The sequence below is a fragment of the Hemitrygon akajei genome, chromosome 21 (genome assembly GCF_048418815.1).
Source record: "Hemitrygon akajei chromosome 21, sHemAka1.3, whole genome shotgun sequence".
NCBI lineage: Eukaryota > Metazoa > Chordata > Chondrichthyes > Myliobatiformes > Dasyatidae > Hemitrygon > Hemitrygon akajei.
Window position 1 is genome coordinate 19,382,796 of NC_133144.1, and position 15,303 is coordinate 19,398,098.

Genomic DNA, 15,303 nt, shown 5'->3' on the forward strand with positions numbered 1-15,303 from the left:
GTAACCTGCATGGTGATGATAGATATCACCTTCTTGAGGCAGTGCTGCTTGTAAATGGTGTCAGTGGTGGGGAGGTCTGTGCCTGTGATATACTGGGCTGTGTCCACTTCTCTCTGCAGCCCTTTGTGTTCCCATGCGTTGGAATTGTGGCTCTAGATTGTGATGCGGCCAGTCAGGATGCTTTCAACAGTGCGTCTGTAGAAGTGTGTTTTAATGTTTGATGTAACATTATTTGGGAGTGCTCATATTGAATAACATCCAGTAGCCTGGAAAATGTGTTAAACAGGCAACAGCATTGTTCTTTGTGTACTGGATTATTAGAGTTTCATTGCAGTACTGTTGGTGACTTAGTCTGTGAATTGCAAAAAAGGTATCTTTGCATTCAACTTTGACCTTCAGTGTTCTTCTGTTGTGTTGTACTGGAGTAGATCATGCATTCCATCTCTTACCCTAAAAATGCAGAGCAGGCCTAGCCTGCATCTGAGCTCTGCTTGTTTATCATGACTCCATATCCTTAGATGGGTATATCTATAAATTTCTATTATGAATATTTGACTAGTTTTAGCAGTTTTGAGAAAGAATACTCCAGAACCCCCTTTTCACACACCTGTTACATGCATGAAGAACCCAAAACATCGTTGACTGGCCTGCCTTCTCCTTTCCTTCAGCCCGGGGTTATCCAAACCCTTGGCTTTCTTTTAATTGGATCAGGTCCTGTTCACTAATTGCCCTTGTGCTTTATGATCCTCATTGGTTTGTGTTATGTCAGAGGACTCTTTTCAGCGTTCTTATCTATTTTTACAAATCCTTCTATGATTTTCGCCTTCATATCCCTACAGCTTTCTACCCCCTTGCAAGCCTCTAAGCTACCTGCCTCACGTCCAATTGTTGAATTCTCTCCCTTTATGTCTCCTACCAATGCCTCTTCTTTTTTCTATAAGAATGGTCCTACTTCTGACTAGGCTTTTGGACACTGAATGTCCAATGTGGCCCAGTGTCAAACTTATTTTGATAACGTTTCTGTGAAGTATAGACCATCCACAGGTAACAAGCATGTTCCGTTTTTACATTTAAAAGTTGGAAAATGCACAAGTCACTTGCTACAATAACCATACCTCCACGGTATTGTAATGAATGGCACCAAAAGCTCAAAAGACTGATCCGACAGAACAGTTGCTAAAAGTGGAAAGAGTGAAAACTAGTTCTGCCATTTGTAGGAACAAGTGTGTGTCTGGACATCAGACTTTTGAATTTACTTACACAGAAGCTTATCCATATGTAATGTGTCTGTAGTCAGACATCTGTAACCAGGTGACAGCCTGTACCTCGAAGTTTCTCATAGTTAAAATCCTATACATGTGCTTATTGTTGGCATTGTATATTAATAGGAAGATTTACTGAACTCTCACTTTCCTCCAGTTCATACAGTTGCTTCTGATTTAATGTATGTTCTAAGAACATGTTTAAGCATACAGAAACAGAATATAACCGATGTTTGAACCTGCTTCATCATTCACTAAGATGCTGGCCAATCCTTTGGCTCCACCTTTCCTAATCATTTAATAACTTTGGGTGCGAAACATTTAGCACGGACTTGAATGTAGTCAACTACTGACTATCCAGTTTCCTGGGAAACTCATCACTCAGAGTAAAAAGCATTCCTGATTTTTGCCTTAAATGGACAGTTTCCCATCCTGAACTCTGCTGCCTGATTCTGGACTCCAGCAAGATGACTCTCTTCCCAACCTGGGCCCACGGACCCCTTGCTTATGGCATTGGTCCACGGCATAAACAAAGTTGGGAGCCCCTGGCATAGAACAACATACACAAAATGCTAGAGGAACTCAACAGGACAGATAGCACCTATGGAGGAAAATGAACAGTCGACATATTGAGCCAAGACCCTTCATCAGGTCTGGATAGGAAGAGGGTAGAAGCCATAACAGAAGGGTAAAGGGGAGGGGGAGGAGCAAGAGCTAGCAGGTGATAGATGAATCCAGGTAAGGTGGAAGGTTGGTGCATTTTGGGGGCGGGTGGGTTTAAAAGTGAATAATGCAAGGAGCTGGAAGGTGAAAAATGGAAGAAACAATCCTGTCAAATGCTCTCAGAATTCTATGTTTCAGTGGTATTTTTGATCTCACGGAACAAACTCAATGCAGGAATCATTCAGATAACTCACACAATGCACCACCTCCAATGCGAGAATATCTTTTGGGTCATAAGACCAAGCTGCACACACGGTCTCAGGTGTGGACTCACCAAAACCGTGTTTCATTGCTCCCTTGCACATACTTCATACTTCCTGCACTGCATTGTCTAATATCCTTCTTGCTGCCAGATGTGCATTTTAACTCTGCTTTGTGAAACACCGCTCCTGGATCTCTCCGTACACCAAACTTTCATATTTGCTCGCTGTGGAAAAGAACATTCTCTATACTTCCAACCAATATGTCTAACCTTGCATTTTTCCATATATTACTCCTCTCTCCTCTCCCATTTTCATTGCCACCTAATATCTCTTTGCTGAAAATGCTGCTGCCATCACTAGAGAAACTGGGCAAAGTAATGCGAACGAAATCCACTGACCAAGATAGCTTTCATTAAAGGATTCTAAAGAAATATCTACTGATATAGTGGATGCATTCATCACAATCTTCCAAAGAGCCTTACAATCAGGGGAAATACCAGAGGATTAGAAACCTGCCAATGTAACACCCTTATTCAAAACAGGGAGGGAGACAAAATGTAACCAAGTAGGCTGGTTAGCCTAATATCTGCAGTTGGTAAACATTTAGGATTAGTTATGAATAAAGTAGTAGCAACAATTTTGGAAAATCATAATTGATTCAGGCAGAGTATTCGTAGCTTTATCATAGGAAGTCACGTCTGATAAAATCAATTAGAGATTTTGAGGAATCCTAATCAGAGGAAAACCATAAGGTATTACAGCAGAATTTGGCCATTCAGATGTTGAGTCTAATGATCATGGCTGATTATCTTTTTAAACCTGATTCTCCCATCTTCTCCCTGTGACCCTTAATTCCATTACAATTCAAGAATCTATTGATATCAAGTACACTCAATGACTTGGCTTCCACGGCCCAATGTGGCAACAAGGTCCACAGATCCACCATCTTGTTGAAAAAAAATCCTCATTTCAGCTGTAAAGGCACACACCTGGATCCTAGACTCTCCTACCAATATAAAAATCTTCATCCATCCTAGCAACAGTATCGTGTATGTTTCAATCAGGTCTCCCCACCACCACCCATCCTTCTGAACTCTGTCGAGTATAGGTCCAGAGGCATCTTGTATATTAATCTTTTTATTTCTGGAACCATTCTTGTGAAGGTCCTCTGGACCTTCTTCAGGACCAACACATTTTTTCTCAGGTAAAAGCCCAAAATTGCTCACAATGTTCCAAATGCAGTCTAACCAATGCCTGATAAAGTCTCAGCATTACATCATAGCTTTTATGTTCTGGTCTTCTTGAAATGAACCAGTAGGCAGTTTATATTCAGGCTTCAAGAAGGCCTCACAAAAGATTAACTCAGAAGATAAAGTGCCAGAGGTTGAAGGTAATATATTGGCTGACGGGTATAAGACCGTTTCAGATTGCCAACCTGTGTTCATTGTGGTACTACAGGAGTCAGTCTGGAACCACATCTATAACAGTGTATGGTAATGACTCAGATAAATTAATTCAATGCTAAGGATTGCAGCATTTCAAGAAAGCAGCTCACTGTCACCTTCTCAATGGCAACTTGGGATGGGCAACAAGATGCTGACTTAGTCTGTGGGCTGACTTAGCCCACGACTTGAATCAATATTTTTTTTAAAACACACGAAAATAGGTGAGAAGGCCTGTTACAAGAAGAGTACAGACCATTTAATGAGAGGCATTAGTAGATTAATTTATTTGACGAGTGGAGAAGAAAAAGTGAAGAAATTTAAAGTTGTTGATTTTGAAAGGAAGAACAAAAGAATAGACTATCATTTAAATAGAGACAAACCACTGAAGGGTTTGGGATCCGCTTGCATAACACAAGGTTGGCACACAAGTGCAGCAGATATTAGGAAAGACAAATGGAATTAGAACAAAAACAGAACTTGGTCTAGATCCCAGCTTCTGAGATCTCTTATGTCTTTCTAAGAATGATGGAATGTTGGCCCTTACTTCAAGGGAATTGGAGTACAAGAATTAAGTCTTACACAATGTATGAGCAAGGGTGAGAACACATCTAGAACAATGCAAACATTTTAGGCCCCCCCCCCCAAGTAAGAAAGTATAATAAGTGGCCACTTTATTATGTATACCTGTGCATCTGCTTGTTAATGCAAATATGTAATCGACCAATCACATGGTAGCAACTCAGTAAGTACGTAAAAGCATGCAGACATGGTCAAGAAGCTAGTTGTTTAGATCGAACATTAGATTAGGGAAGAAATGTGATCCAAGTGACTTTGATCATGGAATGAATATTGGTGCCAGATGGGGTGGTTTGAGTATCTCAAAAGCTGCTGGTCTGGGATTTTCATGCACAACAGTCTCTAGAAGTTTACAAAGTGTGGAGTGTAAAACAAAAAAAAAATTCCACTGAGTGGCTATTCTGTGAGTGAAAACACCTTGTTAATAAGAGAAGTCAGATTAGATGGCAGACTGGTTCAAGCTGACAGGAAGGCACAGTAACTCAAATAAGCATGTGTTACAAAGGTGTGCAGAGGAGCATCTCTGAACACACAACATGTTGACCCTTGAAGTGGATGGGCTCCAGCAACCGAAGACCACACAGGGTTCCACTCCTGTACCTAATAAAGTGACCACTGAGTGTATATTTTATTGGAAGTAGTTCAGAAAAGGTTTTCTTAGGGTACTGGTTTTCAAAAATGGGGAGGACTCTCAGGTTGGTTATTCGATGATTAAAAACTGAGTCACCACTTCTGTTCCTTTGAGTAAATAGCAGCTTGCCGATCAGAGAGAATTATTAGTAATGAGTCATTTTGTTAAGTGGATTACCTGAAAAAAGTGTGAATGCACTGAACCAAGATGGTCCCAGGTATGAAAGAGTAAATCTCTGGGAATAAAAGATTCAACATGTTGGGACTCCACTCACTGGAGTTTTGAAGAATGAGAAATGATATTTTGAAGCTTATTAGCTTCATAAATTAGATATGTTGTGAGGATCTTTATTCTTTTGAGAGGGTCCAGAACATGGTCTATATTCTGTAAGAGGGGTCATATTTAAGACTGGGATGGTGACATTTTTTAGTCAAAAGGTTTAAGTCTTTGGAACTCTTGCCTCAGAGCTTTGGGGATAGGGACTTTGTGTACATTTAATACTGATGAAATTAGGTTTATAATCAATGAGAGAATCTAGGGTTAAAGGTAAAGGGCAGGAAAGTGGACTTACATCAACCATGATCCCATGGAAAAGCCTAGCAAGCTGAAGGGCCTGCATGGCAAGAACTATTTCCACTTTATAACAGTTGACAAGGAAATGTAACCTGATGTTTGTCTTGAGACATTAGGATGTTTAGAGGCCTTGTGCTTGTTTTCTGTGGAAGAGTGGATGTCTTGGAAGACACTACCAAGATCTTTAAGAAAATAACCAACTGTATCTAGAGTAATGGAATTCAGATTGCCCTGAGCTCTGGAACCAGGAAATACAGACCTTACAAGCAGGGAGGGGTAGTTAAGGGGTAACTAACAAACAGTTTCAATTGAATATTGTAACTAATATTCATAATGAACTACGAAAGGACTCTGCATGGAAATGTTTGGGAGAAAATTGGACAGAGATTAGAGGGATTACTTACAAGTTATTTGTCTTTAGAAATTGCCAAGCTGATTGTAATCCCTTATGGCCCCTAGATAGTTGTTTCTATCTAAGTTAACATCCAGCTTCTTTCTATTATATCCTGTCACAGATTTACATGACGATGTCACAACATTATCATCTGAAAACATTATCCATTCCATTCCTTCTCAAATAATACTGACATTTTGTTTAATAATTGGAAATGTATCAAAAATACAGCTGAATAATTAAAATCAATATAAGAGCCAGTTCAATGCTTATTTATGAATTTTTTTGCAAAAATCTTTCCATTGTGTATCCCCTTTCTCTCCAGTTCCCTTACCCCTTCACTCCTTTCACCTTTCCCTCCCTTCTCTCAGCTATTCCACACCTACTTGCAATCTTGCCCACCCCATTTATTCACCATTACCGTTGCCCATCATTTTTTCCTTCTTTAGCTTCAGCACTTTATCCTCTCCTCACTCACTGTACTCTCTCTCTCACCTTGCTCTTTCATTCTGTCTTGCTCTTGCTGAGTGCCTGTGATGCTGCAGTGAATGGGTTTTTCACATTGTCTGTGCTTGCGTGTACTTATGCATATGATAGAATGCTTGACTTTGACCTTTGTCTCTCGCTTTCTTCCTTCATTGTGATGAGTGCCGTCCTCACCTTCGCACTCTTGTTCATTCTCGGCTCCATGCCTGTGTGCTACTTTTCCTTTGGCCAGGAATGGACAGGTTTAAGAGGCTCTCTTTTGCTTTTAGTGACCAGGTGACAAACTTAAATAGTCATATATCTGAAACTACTGAGTTCATAAGTGAAATATTAGATGAATTGGCACCACGGGGTTGCTTTGCATTTGTGAGATTTGTGTCAAATCCAGCCGTCTTTGGAGCTGGGACATTAATTAGATTTCCTTGTGCTAGAACAGCTAAGCCACCCTGATTTGGAAAAGGCTTAGGATTGTTGATGGCAGCAGCAGATAACAGAAAAGAATGCACAAAAGAAGATGAAAGACCAGTAATGGTAAAATTGTTGTGTACTTAATATGCTGCAAATATCATCTTTCCAATTTTCTGACTTATGTTTTTTATTGTTTCTTCTCAGAGCGTACGCGATCCATCTGGAGCATCCATTGCCCTTTTCACTGCCAAGTTACATCAACCCAACAAAACTCTGCAGCACGTGGTCTTGCAAGCCTTGTTCTACCTGCTTGATCAAGCTATTGAAAGGTAGGCATTGCTGACTGTGTCCTTTACAGATCTGCTTACTTAAGAAAACTATGGGAGCAGAGAGGGAGCATTTTATTAAAGCCTTTTAATTGTGAAAGTTAATGGTATTTATACAATTTAAATTCTTAAATGCAATAAAATTGCATCAGATTAAAAGGACTAATGGAAATCTAGAGCTTAAATACACTTGTTTGTGTCAAATGTTTCTAGTTGCAAACTGGCTAGACTGAAATAGACATTTTCTATTTGTAACTTTTGTTCTTTCAGATTTGTCTTGTCAGGGATTCTTTTGAAATTTGGAGGATTTATTGAGGATGTTTTAAGGGCATAAGAGAATGGAATTATGTTACGTTAAAAGATTGTCAGAACTCCTGTAGTGCAGCTATTGGAGCCCCTACATCAGAATTCTAGTAAGCTGGTTCAGTCCTGATCTTGTGTGGTGGCTGTCCGGAGTTAATGTGTCTTATGACTGTATAGATTCTCTCCAGGTGCTCTAGTTCCCTTCCACACCCTAAAGGCATGAGATGGAACATAATTGGTCACTGTAAATTGCCCCTAGTGTGTATGTGCATGGTGGAATCTGAAGAAAAGTTGATGAGAATATGGAGACAAAGCTAGTGTAAGGTTAGCATAAATGAGTGCTTGAATGCCTATTTCCATGCTGTAGTACTTCATTATTCCTGAACCAACCTTTAGACAAGGACAAAGTGTTTAGATTTAATGTAAAGTTTAAGCTATAAATCTTACATTAAGATTTAATAAAAGGTTTAAGACAGCCACGTTGGCAGGTAGTGTAGACTAATTTTAAAGGAGATTAAAATAAGAGATCAAAGGGTGGAGTGCCATGATGAATACCTATTCAGCTCAGTGATATGGATTCCTGAAACAGTTTCATGGCTTTTTCTCAATGTCCCTTGATCAGCATTGCCCAGTGGTAAAAGCAGGGAACACAACGTTAGATTCATTTGTGAGAGTCTACCCAGATCCAAAATTTAAACTTTCAGCACTTCAAATAAAACATTCCTCTTGCAAATTCCCTTTGTGCTCTCACATTCCCATCAGCTATCCTCCATCCCATGGCACTGTCTCATAAAACTGCAGGAGATGTCACATCTGTCCCTTTCCACCATCCAAAGATTGAACAGTCCCTTCAGGCAAAGCAGTCATTCGGTGTGTTAGCTCTGTGATCTCCTCCACACTGGTAAAACCAAATGCAATCTGGTTATCACTTAGAGCAGCATTCAGTCTGCAAGGCCAACACTGATCTTCCATCACCTGCTACTTCAGTTCTCCACCCCACCCCTCCCTAGCTACCTGTGGGTTGCTACACAGTTATATTAGCTCCAGTTTCCCCCCACAGTCCAAAAACGTAAATTGATTAGGCCAGTATTAAATCGGGAGGTTGCTGGGTGGTGCGGTGTGGCCCAGAGGGGTAGATGGGCCTATTCTGCTGTATCTCTATAAATAAATAAATAGAGAGAAAGGCAAACAGACCTACCCACCTGCCCAATGCAAGTCTGAGGAACTACGCATTATCTTCCAACTTTTGGAGCCTTTCAGACTTAAAATATTAGATTCTACATCTTTGGGTAATTTGTTCTTTCTGTCTTTATCAGAACTAGTCATTTCATCTATATGTCATCTGTGATATTGGCTCAGTTTTTCTCTCTCTCTCCATTAGTGCAACTTGACCTATTCAATACGTGTGACAGCTTTGTAGTTCTCAGCTTTTTACCCTCTTTTGTTAATGTTCTCATCTCTGCACCCAATAACCCATTGACTGGAAGACCTCTGCATCTTATCCCAACAGCAACCCTGGCCTTAGCTTACTACACATATTCCCTCGGTTCTATCCACACCAGCACCAACTCTTCTCTGCAACTTAAAACCATGTTGTTTTACTTTTTTCCCTGTTCCACCTCAAACGCTTTCTGTTTCTCTCTCCACAAATGCTGCCTGGCCTACTGAGTGTTTCCTGCATGTTCCGTCTTTATTTGACGTTTACTGATCTGTACTTTATTTTTGTATATTTCTTTTGATACCAAATGCATGTGGTTGGGTTCCATAAACAAACAGCAATGCAGAACCAATATGGAACTTATTTCACATCATCCCAGTTTTTTTCAGAACTTGTGCTGAATAATTTTGTACTTTTAGGAAAAATAAGCTCTAATTATTGCCAAGTAACTGACTTCTTTAGCAAATTACCCTCAGTCATTTATTCTGAGCCAAATCAGAATATTTTGGCAGTAACCAGTAAAAAGATGCTTGGGAATTTCTGGAGCAAAATTAATGAAGAGCCATTGTTACTGAACTCACGAAGATACCTGGGCAAGATTCTGATAGAAACACATTTAAGACAGGATTTTGTGGTTGTATTGGTCAGGAAGAAGTAATTATAGAGCTGTGAATTATTGCTTGGATTTATTTGTGTTTGAAAGTGATTAGATGGAAATTAGAAATCCAAAGCTTCGAAGTTTCATCATCCAAAGCTTCAGTCCAAACATATAATTTTGCTTCCTTTACTTTTCTCAGTTGTATACTTTCTGTTTTGCGAGCAGTAACTCAGATTTATTCTCCTCCCTCCAATTTAAAAAGTTGGATAGTTTCTACAATGCAATCAAATATTTACAGCAAAATTAACAAACCAGGTTAAAATATCCAGTTACAATATTAGCATTAAATGATTTTAAAATGGTTTTAAATTTGTTGCAATTTATCCCTACAGTACAATTTTGGGAATAGTTTACAATGTTTGCATAGATCTGTGAATGAGATTATGTCAATGCTTAGGAATATTACAGTCATGTTCAAAATTAATTTGCAGCATTTTTGAAAAGAAAGTATTCAATCTAAGATTATTGAATTTTAGTGAGACTGCAATTTTTATTTTTAAAATTTGATATCTTAAGTGACAGCTGTCTTGAACTTGTCATTTCCAGACAAGCTTTATCACATTTTCTATAATCTGATTTAGGAAACTGCATTAGAGCTATAATCAATTTATTTTAATCAATTCTTGCTGTCCATGTCACTTATCTGAATAATTCTTTCCTATCCAAGCATCACATTTAAATAAACAACAAACTTAAAGCACATGCAAAACTTTTCATAAACTATTTAGCTCCCAGTAATTCCTGGAATGTTCATTGTTCCAACGGTTCTAAATTTAGTGGCACTTTTGTTTTCTCAGTTTTGAAACCCAGAGAAATGGGCTAGTGTTCATTTACGATATGGCTGGCTCGGCATACACTAATTTTGAATACGACCTTAGCAAAAAAATTCTTCACCTTTTGAAGGTAAGTCACTAACTGTCATTGGCCAACATATTCTGTCCTGTAGGGGAAGGGGTGTGAGCAGAGGTCTGGGATATGAATGAGATGTGGCCAAGGTCATTGTAAACAATGGTCAGGGGAAAACCACCATTAAGGAAGATATTTCAGAGACACCTCTACTGAAAGTTTCATCATCAGAGCAAGTATGGCAGAGGGAATGGAACAGAATCCTTACTCCATGAGACAGAATGAAACAAAGAGTGGTTTAACTAGCTGTGGAAGTCAATAGGTTTGTAATGGATGTTAGTAACTAGTCTATCTTTTGAGATGAAGATAAAGAGATCCTGGAAAGGAATGGAAGATCTCTGACTCTTGACTTTTCACGATCTTCCCTTCCCACCATACAGAAACCAAACAATCTTTCCAGGTGATGCAGCGATTCACTTGTCCTTCCAACCTAGTTACTACATCAGGTATTCACAGTGTAGTCTCCTGTACACTGGTGAAATTGAACTCAGATTGGGTGATCACCTTCTCAGTCCACAGGGGTAGCCACAAGCGTCCCATTGCCAATCTTTAAGTCTCCATCCCATTCCCGCTCTGACCTATTGGTCTGTGGCCTTCTGCACTGTTAAAATGACGCCCAGTGCAAGCTTGAGAAACAGTACCTCATCATCCATCTGGGCACATTGCAGCCTCTGGACTTAATATTGAAGGCTACAACTTTAGGTAACTTGATTTCTGTCTGCATCATTTGTCCATCTTTGATTGTCGCCAAGCTTGTCTGTTTCTTTCCCCTTTGGGAGTTGGTGATGTGCCTGGCCTGCCCTCCTGCTCTGCATTTTGAAACTCTCCCACTGTTTTGTCTATGTTCTCTCTCTAAAACTGCTCCCATTTACTCACTGATGAGGCAACCTTGTTTATAGCTGATCCCCATGGTCCACCCAAGTTTTACCCCATCAGAGACACCAACTCCCCCCTGACCTTCCCTTCCAAGTTTTTTCTGTCTTCTTGCCAGTTCTGACAAAGCATCTTCAACATGAAACGTTCATCCTGTTTCTCTTCCTAAAGATGTGGCTTGACCTGCTGAGTACATGGAATAGTTGACCTGCTTTGTTGTTGAGATTGTCTTTATTTTCATTGAAATAATATTTCATTCATGAGACTCAAACAAGAGAAAATCTGTAGAAGCTGGAAATCCTAGCAACACACACAAAATGCCAGAGGAGATCAGCAGGCCAGGCAGCATCTTTGGAAAAGAGTAAACAGTTGACGTTTTGGACTGAGATCCTTCATCAGGACTGGAAAGGATGAGGAGAAGTTAGAGTAAGAAGGTGGGGGAGGGGAGGAAGAAGCACAAGATGGCAAGTGATAGGTAAAACCAGTAGAGGGGGAGGGGTGAAGTAAAGAGCTGAGAAGTTGATTGGTTGAAGAGATAAAGGACTGGAGAAGGAGGAATCTGATAGGGGAGGGTAGAAGACCATGGAAGAAAGGGAAGGGGGAGGGGCATCAGAGGGAGATGATGGGCAGGTAAAGAGATAAGGGGAGAAATGGAAACAGGAATGGGGAATGGTGAAGGGAGGGAGGACAATTAACGGAAGTTTGAGAAATCAATGTTCGTGCCATCAGGTTGGAGGTTACCCAGACGGAATATAAGCTGTTGCTCCTCCATCCTGAGTGTAGCTGCATTGTGGCAGTAGAGGAGGCCATGGATTGATATGTCCATTAATGAAAAATATTTTCCTTGGCAGTCTTCGTTATAGTTCTCAAATTCAGTCATTTTGTGTCAGACCTCGTGTTTGAATCTTGATTTCATCACAGGGTAAAATAAGTGAGAAAAAAGCAAGGTACCTCTGACTGACTGAAGCAGAAGTGTTTGCTTTGGTATATTTCCCAGACTCAGCTATCAACTTTTCACAATCTATTGGTGAAATTGAAGCGCAGATGAATTTGCATTTAGGCCAAATACAGTGTGAAATTGATATTAATGTGAAGGGTTCATATAATGAAGGTGTTGAATCTTGATGGCTGGTGATGGTGGTCGTTCTCTTTCCTCCTCCTCCCATTTGCAACACTGTACACTTCAATCTGTTCTTGCTTTTCCCTTGTACTGCCTCAGTGCCCTGGTGATGAAATGATCTGTATGGATGGCATGCAAAACCTGTACCTCGGTACGTGTGACAGCAATACCATTCAAGATTGTTTAATGTAATTTCCAGTACACAAGTGAAAAGGAGATGAAAATATTTGTTAGTCCAGGTCCAATGCAGAAAACAAGAATACTGTTAAGATAAAGAGCACAATAATAAAAAAAAACGCAATTAAGTCCTGTAAGATAGCTTAACATTGATTGTATATCCATTAAGTGATGCTGAGCACAGTAATGTCTGTACATCGGGTGACCCTGGCAGGAAATGATAAAGTGGAGGTGGGGGGGGGGTGGATTAGTGGGTGGAGGTGTTGATTGGCCTTACTGCTTGGGGAATGTGACCAATACTAAAAAGCCATCCACCGTCTGCACCGAGCAGTGAGGAGTGACGACCTGTTAGGCATGTTGCTGCCAAAAGTTCATGTTGCAGATGAGTGGGGGCACAATTTCACAACCTACTTACCTCATCCAGAGATCAGGATCAGCATCTCTGTTGAACAATGCTGTTAGTCAGTTGCTGTTTAAAATTTAGTTTGGGTGGACATTTGTCACTGAAGTGAAATCTGACTACAACCCATTAATGAATGTTCTTTTTCTCTACCCTTGTGCTCTACTCTGTTTGATCCCTCCCTTTTGTTTCCTGTCTGGTTTTGATTCTGGCAACACAAAGATGCTCCAGCATTAGCTCTGTATTTGTTCTGTGTGCAGCTGATATCCTAGACTAATCTCTTCCTGTCAGGGTTAAACTCCTTCGGAAGTAAAATAAAATCCTTGTAAAGCATTAGCATTTTAACTTGGAAGAGCATCCTTTTGGGTCAGTCAAACTACTTCAGATGATCAGTCATTTATTATTTGATTTATAACACAAAACTTTCTACTTTCAGGGAGCCTTTCCCGCTCGATTGAAAAAAGTATTCATTGTTGGGGCACCTGTCTGGTTTCGATTCCCATATTCCGTTCTAAGCTTAATTCTTAAAGAAAAGCTTCGGGAAAGAGTGAGTACTGTACAAACTTTGTGAAACTTCTGTCATCTGCTTTGTTAGCTGTAATTTTCAGCTTTCTGGTGTCTTCCAATGATCAGTGCAGATGCATAAATATTGTACATGTATCCCGGATTAATGACAGATCTTCCTGTGTTGCCTTAATGGCCAGATTTACCAAGAATGTACTAAGCTATCTACTACACTTATCTACGTAACCTAAAAATGTTTGCTTGTTCCACACTGAGGTGCAGTTAATTACAGAAGGCTGAAGGTTAAAGCCAGTTACTGCTCTGCACGTGGTTCAAGACTACTGTGACTTGTTGGGACAATGTTTCTCTGTGTCATGATCTGTTATCTACCACATCTGAACTGTGCCAGGAGTCTACAGAACTGTAGCCAACACAGCTTGTGAAATACCTCTGGACATGTTGGGAGTTACTGTGGCTGCAGCTCAACAGCATTTTGTCATAATACATACTCGGCACAGAATAGAAACAATGCTCACCTCATCATCTTCTCGATAAGTCTGCAGGAAAACATCTGGTAAATAGTTGTCATCTTCAGTAGTCCCTTGGGGTTGAGGTGGACTTGCCTCTGCTCTGATTCAAAGGTGGCAGAGGAGGGCAATGTGGACCACAGATGGAGCTGTTCCTTGAGGGATGAGTGGCTGCATAATTAGTGAGCTAGTGCAGCCTGGTGCAGAGAACTGGCTGAAACTCTGGGTGCAGACATCAAAGGTCATGGAATCAGACAGAAACCCAGCTGTAATTCTGAAGACTTGCACCCTAGAATAGTTGAATGCCTTCCACATTTACACTATTGGCATTAACCAAATCTGTTGGAAATTTCTCACATATATCCTTTTCCACAAAAATCAGATTGGATCTAATCTGGTGAATTACTGCCCAAGTCTGCTCATGTTCGTCGGCAAAATGATGGAGGATAGCCCTAATAGTGTTGTACAACGATTCCTGCTCACCACATCCATTGGCATCCTGACCCCATTCATAGCCTTAGTTCAAACATGGACCAAAGTGTTAAATTCTAGAGAGGAAGTAATAATGCTGTTTCAATTTCATCGCCATACCTAGAGAAATAGCTAAAGAATTGAAATGATCTCTGGAGAAGTGCTGTAATGCAATAATTTCCTGTCATGTTCTTTCCTGCTCACTGAACTGATGGGCTGTCACTCACCACACTCTGTTTAATTCAGGTACTATTCCTGGATATGCATTTCTTGTTTCTTCATTAACATCAAGGCAGTGTTTGACCAAGACTGGCATCAAGTACGTTTAAATCTGAAAGGACGTCAAGGAGACAACTTTGCAATGATTGGAATCATACTTTGCACAAAGGAAGATGGTTATAGTTATTGGAGGTCAATCACACCAGCCATTGGATATCATTGCAGTAGCTCCTCACAACCATGTTCTGGACCAACAATCTTCAGCTACTTCATCAATGGCACCCCCATCCATCATGAGGTCTAAAATGGGTCATTGCACCACGTTGAACTCCATTTGCAACTCTTCAGAAGATTAGTAGTAGCAACAATAGCCACAACCTAGGTGAATACAAAAGCAGGGTAAAAATACTGAAATTAATTCAGAATTCTTAATGGCTCCAAGGTCAGAAAGGAATGATGGGTAGTTTGGATGGATGTTTTTATCAATTGTATATCTTTCAGCTTTGAAATTTTTAGTTGGTCATGAAACCAGAGCCTTTGTGCACAACAGATTTTACCTACTGTTTGTACAGGGAAAAAAAAAGCTTGAGTTCCCTCTTAAATATCTTGGCCCTAATTTTAAAGTATTTTTCCCTCATTCTGGATTCAGAGTCAGAGCAATAGCTTTTCTGTTTAACCCA

General features: G+C 40.1%; 1 protein-coding gene across 4 annotated transcripts in view; it reads left to right on the forward strand.

Annotated features, from left to right (window-relative positions):
- ptpn9a (protein tyrosine phosphatase non-receptor type 9a) overlaps window positions 1–15,303 on the forward strand; it is a 247,289-nt gene that overhangs the window by 157,916 nt on the left and 74,070 nt on the right. For all 4 annotated transcript variants that reach the window (XM_073024937.1, XM_073024936.1, XM_073024938.1 and 1 more), the window contains exons 4-6: window positions 6,906–7,030; window positions 10,224–10,329; window positions 13,339–13,449. In XM_073024937.1, coding sequence (XP_072881038.1) covers window positions 6,906–7,030; window positions 10,224–10,329; window positions 13,339–13,449 — 342 coding nt within the window. The remainder of the gene's footprint in view (window positions 1–6,905; window positions 7,031–10,223; window positions 10,330–13,338; window positions 13,450–15,303) is intronic.